This window comes from Haliotis cracherodii, unplaced genomic scaffold (assembly GCF_022045235.1).
Source record: "Haliotis cracherodii isolate W230 unplaced genomic scaffold, xgHalCrac1.p SCAF_11, whole genome shotgun sequence".
NCBI classification, from domain to species: Eukaryota; Metazoa; Mollusca; class Gastropoda; order Lepetellida; family Haliotidae; genus Haliotis; species Haliotis cracherodii.
In genome coordinates, this window is record NW_027266266.1 from 14,972,382 (window position 1) to 14,978,484 (window position 6,103).

At 41.6% G+C, this 6,103-nt stretch overlaps 1 protein-coding gene across 1 annotated transcript; it reads left to right on the top strand.

Moving 5' to 3' along the window:
• The first annotated feature begins 2,214 nt into the window (after positions 1-2,214).
• Positions 2,215-5,744, top strand: LOC139455437 (protein unc-93 homolog A-like). Its single transcript, XM_071236989.1, has 3 exons — positions 2,215-3,114; positions 4,308-4,575; positions 4,796-5,744. The coding sequence occupies exons 1-3, from the start codon at positions 2,215-2,217 to the stop codon at positions 5,119-5,121; spliced, it is 1,494 nt and encodes a 497-aa protein (XP_071093090.1). The 3' UTR covers positions 5,122-5,744.
• The last annotated feature ends 359 nt before the right edge of the window (positions 5,745-6,103 follow it).

The window sequence follows — 6,103 nt, forward strand, 5'->3', positions numbered from 1 at the left end:
GTTAGGGAACACAATATTACAGATGACATTGAATGATTAAGGGGAACATTCAAATGGTGTTCAAAAGTAATACCGCTTCTACTGACTACTATAGTGTCCTGTTGGCTTACATCAAGGTTGTCTACTTAGTCCACTTTCATATTCACTCTTTATTAGATGATCACCAGCTGAAGTGTTGTCGCATGTAGGTGTTTCTTTGAAACATATATTGTTGACGCTGATGATGTCATAGTTTTATTTCCGCTGCAGTGTCAGGTTCACCAAAACAGCGAAATCGTGTCCACAGTTAATGTAAAACGTCTGCAGAAACAGATTCTATTGCGCGCAAACTACTTCTAGGGTTAGGTCTCCAGACACCTAACGCTATTGTTCATGGTGAAAGTGATATCCAAATGCATATAATCTTTTGTGTTGAGCTCACAACAATTGGTTGAAATTTATTGAAATGTACGAAGGACACTTTGCCAGAAAGGTATACAATATGTTGTGTACCATAACAATAACAGTGAATGAACAAAGTAAAGTCACATCGGCAATATTTTAGCCATATCGTGACTTTCGAAGGTTAAATACAATAAAAACATGTAATCTATAAAAATCTGTCAACAACGGACGGTTAAATAACTAGACCTATCACAGATTATGATTTAAAACTAGCATGGGACCATAAAGACATCTCTAAACAGAACAATACATTATAAAAACGGGCTATAGATTGCCAGCAACTGAAGGTACACCATACTAGGTAGCATGGGGACTTACAGTACTTAAGCTTCCGGCATGAACCCAAGCAGGATTTACATCGTCCCTTCAGGTAAGGAAGAGAATTTATGGATGTCAACTTCTTTATTATGAGGAACAAAACGTTTCGGAGTATATGCTTACTCCTTCATCAGGTGAATGAATGCCATGAGGCAGAGAGCATACATGTATATATGTACATGCAAGGACAACAAAATCAATAAGATAACAAAAGGTGGAAATTAACAAAGGGTAGAAACTAACAAGGGAAGCCAACAGATGATTGGCGCTGATAGGTGATTAGCAATAGACAATGGAAGCCAACACTTTACAGTAATTAGCACTGATAGGTGTTGGCGATAATTGACAATTTAGCCAAAATAAAAAAACACATATTCTGATTAAAAAACCGTGGCAGTAATCAATATACTGTGAATGACATGGACTTACGTACCATGTCCGGGAGACAATCCTTTTACACTACTTCAACACCCTTCGAGGTACAGCCTCTAACAATAGTAGTTATCTAATTTATTCTATCAATATTAAAAGATCATTTATTAATTACTAAACAAAACGAGAGCTGATATTGTTCCATACCAATAACAATGTTGTTAATAACCATTATTCTTTTAATACTCCCATGCTGTTCGAGCATGCTTTTGGAGAGAAATATGCCTTTCTTAGAATGTAGCCATAATCATTGTGTTCTTCATCAGTACACTTTGGAGTATTAGTGACAAAACTGATGTCTGATACAATTCCCTATTTGACGTGCACTATATGTTACCTTGTTATTTATGTGAATAAATGACTTGTCTTTGCATGTGTTTGTGATGGGTGCCACCGATCGGACAGGATACGCTTGCCTTTTCGCCTATGATATTTGCTAGTCATCCATAAACTCGTTCTTATTGGAATCGTATAAATGACTCTTGCGGAGATTCCTTATGATAATGGGGACAATTTTGTCTCTTTTATAAAGAATTGAAGAGTGTATATGAGCCTGAAATATTTTACATTTATAACTGAGAAATATTTTTATACGATTTAGATCTAGTCTGTTTAAGTTAAAGATGAACAATGAGGAGATGGTTAACATTTGATTCGTCATTTTTGTTATCAATCGTGAAACAGAAGATGCTATGGATACAGCACACAGCTATGATATGAAATGTATGCATATCAAACTTACATGGAGGACAGAGAAAAAAACATCCATATTAAATAATGCAACATCCTGTTACTGTACCACATTATACAGATAAGTACATGGGCCTCATGCATACATATATCTGAAACAAACAGACATATTTAATGTAGTATAATGCTGTAGTAAGAATATATAAGATTTTATGCACTGCATGTATTGACCCCATCTTTATAATGGTATATATACGACGTTTGTTTGATTTACGTATTGTCTGTTTGAGCTGCAGCTGTTGTACACCAGTGACCTGACACAGACTCACAATGCTTCCGAAAGGGTCACTCCTTGTTGATCAAAATGGCGGGCCAGCACACGAGGCACCTTCTGGGATCTGGTCGTCATGGCGAGAGACGTTGGTGGTTTCGGCATCGTTCATGTCAGCGTACACCGCCTATCTGGCCCTACAGAGTCTACAGAGCAGTCTGAACCAGGAGCAGGGACTGGGGGTGGTGTCGCTAGCCTGTCTGTACGGAACAATCATCCTATCCGGCATTCTGACGCCGCCCTTTATACGTCTGGTGGGACCCAAGTGGACCCTTGTGATAGCGTGGGTATGTCACAGTGTATACACAGCCAGCAACTTCTACCCAACATGGGCCACCCTCATCCCTGCATCCATCTTGCTCGGGGCTATAGCGGGACCTATGTGGACAGCCCAAGGACTATACATCACCACCAACGGGGAACGCATTGCCAAAACAACTGGACAGAAACTTCACAGCATCTTGTCCAAATTGAACGGTGTCTTCTTCATGTGTTACGAATCTACTCAAATAACAGGCAACCTGATCTCTTCTCTTGTTCTCAAGCAAGGTTCCTACACGGACACTAATGTAACACGATGGTGTGGAGCTGACAACTGCCCAACTGCCGGTAACGGTACGGAGATAGCTGAGCCAGAACAGCAAATAGTGTACATTCTGCTCGGGGTCTTCCTTGTGTGTGATGTTGTCGGGTTGGCTCTCACGGTGTTTCTTCTGCCGCCTCTTCATAACACACACGCAGAGGTCTCCATACCGGGGGAGAGTACGGAACAGCCAGGGTTGGGGAAGACACTCGTGTCATGGTGTACAGCTCTGTCTGACCCAAAACTCCTCTGTTTAGTCCCATTCTTCCTGTCCTGTGCCATGAGTCAAGGCATTTTATTCGCCGATTTTACAAAGGTAAGAATAAACAATGTATCCCATACTGTGCCTTTATCACTTAAAACTGATCACAAATGTATTTCAACTAGGTTTTTTGTGCATATTTCATGAAAGAGTCCCGAGCACTTTGAAATAAGGAGGTTTCAATGTATTTCATTGTTCCTGCTAAAAAAAATTAAGAAACACTTTTTTGGAGAGAATTGCTCATTCCGGGTGCAATGGACGAATCCATTTCCACTGAGCAGGGGACTGTGTGTCAAGGTGTTCGTGGGAATCATGCTCGACTGTGCTTGTCAGTTGTATACACCTAGAATCGCCATACAACTGTTGGGCCGCCTCCGTGTCCTAGTGGATAGAGCGGAAGGTCGGGGGCTCGATACCCGGCCGTGCCATATCAAAAGACGACAGAAGATGGCAATTGTTGTTACCCAGCCTGCCGCTGCCAAGGACTGATCGGCACGGAGTCTGAATTGAGTATTCATTAATACTTCGGCATTATAAAACCGGCCTTAGTCCGGACCAGTACAGGCGCACCCACGCACGCACGCATGCACACGTCGTAATATAAGTGCACTATTCTTGTACACAACATGAAACCCCTTTCCATGTCACATACAACTTTGTTTGTTTGTTTATTTGTTGTTTAACGCCGCACTCATCAATATTCCAGCTATATGGCGGCGGTCTGTAAATAATCGAGTCTGGACGAGATAAGCCAGTAATTCACATCATGAGCATCGATCCACGCAATTGGGATACGATGACATGCATCAACCAAGTCAGCGAACCTGACCACCCGATCCCGTTAGTCGCCTCTTACGACAAGCATAGTCGCCTTTTACGTCAAGAATGGATTCCTGAAGACCTATTCCATCCCGGACCTTTACGGGTCTCACCTCCAACTGGAGACGTTGGGTAGCCTAGTGGTTAAAGCGTTCGCTCGTCACGCCAAGGTGTCTGCTTCGATTTCCCACATGGGTACAATGCGTGAAGCCCATTTCTGGGCTGTAGTGGTATTGCTCATTTACCTACAACTGTAGAATGTACAGTTGATCGGCAGCAAGCGAACACACATCCCACTGGCCTACGACAACACTTTATCGACTGTGCGGATTGGCCAGATCCACTGGGTAGATTGCCATATCGTTATATTTCTTGAGTTTGTTTAGCACTAAATATTAACTCAGTGTCCACATGTCTCTTTTTTGTAGGCCTTCATCAGTTGTTCTCTTGGTGTCTCGATGGTTGGCTTCATCATGGCTGCGCACGGTGCTATCACTTCAGTTATTGCGATCGTATCCAGTCAAATAGCGAAGTACACTGGACGATATGGGTTGTTTGCCATTGCTTTCACGTGTAACATATCAATGGTCCTGACGTTGCTTCTATGGAAACCACAAAGCGACAACATTGCACCTTTCTTCGCCATTCCGATAATATGGGGAGTAGCGGTCGGAATATTCCATGCCCAGTTTAACTGTAAGTATACCGCATTTTCGAAATTTAAATCATTTTGTGAAAAGTAGCTCCTGATAAAACGAACTCGGGTATAACGAATATGTTCTTTCAGCATTACTGTTAATGAGAATACCGAATTGTGAATCGTAAGGATTTGTAGGTACAAAGTTGTAAACGTTATACAACTGAAATATTGTTCAAAGCGGCATTATAAAAGACCTACACTCACTATCTGATTCAGCTCTCGTCGGCATGCTATTCCCTGAGAAGAAACCATCAGCCTTCGCCAACTATCACACGTGGAACGCCATCGGTTACACCATTACTTTCGCCTACGGAGGTGTGCTGTGCGTGCGCACAAAGCTCTATGTGTGTCTCGGAGCGGTTGTGTTTGGTATTCTGGGATATACAGGAGCGGAAGTGCTGTATGCGAGACAAACACGAGCCTCGCTTTCCCGAGACACCACGCATCCTGGAGACACCGCAAATGAGAATGTCACTTTTCTAAGTTCTCACAAAAAACAAGGTGACTTTGTGAAAATATACAAATCAACAACCCAAGGTTAAGGAAAGGATAAATTTCAAATGTAGCACATAATATTATTTGTCCTTTTCTTTATTGTAATTCCAGCGTCATGATTAGCTGAATTGGTCACGTGTTATTGCATTCATTTCCCAATGAATGTCAACAATTAAGCCACGCCTTCCGAGGCGGACTACGTTCATCGCTACGGAATATAGGGGAATCCGAATTTCAGTCGAGGGACCCTTTCTGCTCGCCTGTATCATCATGAGGTTACCAGTCCTAGAAACTGTTTAGTTCCATTTTCGGTTTCAAACATACCATAAACCACGAAATACCACCGTCTAACGCACACACTTCACAAATACCGGCATCGCCTCATCTGAGTTCCAAAGATTTTCATTTCTCAGCAAACTAATGTTGGAAACAGGCGGATACTGACCGTGCTATTTGAAAGAGCCGCCTTCTCCCTGACCTTTTCATTCTGATTCGTAACAGCTGCAGTTCTTCTTCTCGCCTCTTGCCTTGATTGACAGGTCACATGAATTTGTTTGATGTTACTCTCCGTTGATTGGATACTATGTGGGCGTGTCAAGTTTTGTGCATATATTAAACAATCACCTGATTCATGTCACGATACAGTATGTTTTCCAATGCCTGGAATGTTTATCAACTTCCACATATGTGTCCTCTTTGATTTATTTAATTGTTATTGATTATACTATTGTTTATAACACATGTTTTCGTTGTCGAATAAATTAATTGATTTTTAGAATTGACCTTGTTTTTTCTGGGGGGTTTTAAGGGGGGTGGGGGGGGTCATTGATGCACGAATCAAGAAACTGATGTGCAAACTGTATGAATCAGCGTAGTATTCATATCCCCGTGAACCGAAAAATATGCAGTCAATCCTTAAAACTATAAATGGTCTGATCGTATATATATCCTTGTGCGTTAGATAATACTAAGCGTCTATCACATGTCTTTACATTACATAGTTTTATATGTGTGTGCGTGTTTATTATG

Excerpts from the sequence above, each read along its gene's own strand:
- LOC139455437 (XM_071236989.1), top strand. The coding sequence starts at position 2,215 with ATGCTTCCGAAAGGGTCACTCCTTGTTGATCAAAATGGCGGGCCAGCA. Across the intron at positions 3,115-4,307 it reads TATTCGCCGATTTTACAAAG|GCCTTCATCAGTTGTTCTCT; the intron begins GTAAGAATAAAC and ends TCTTTTTTGTAG. Across the intron at positions 4,576-4,795 it reads ATTCCATGCCCAGTTTAACT|CTCTCGTCGGCATGCTATTC; the intron begins GTAAGTATACCG and ends TATCTGATTCAG.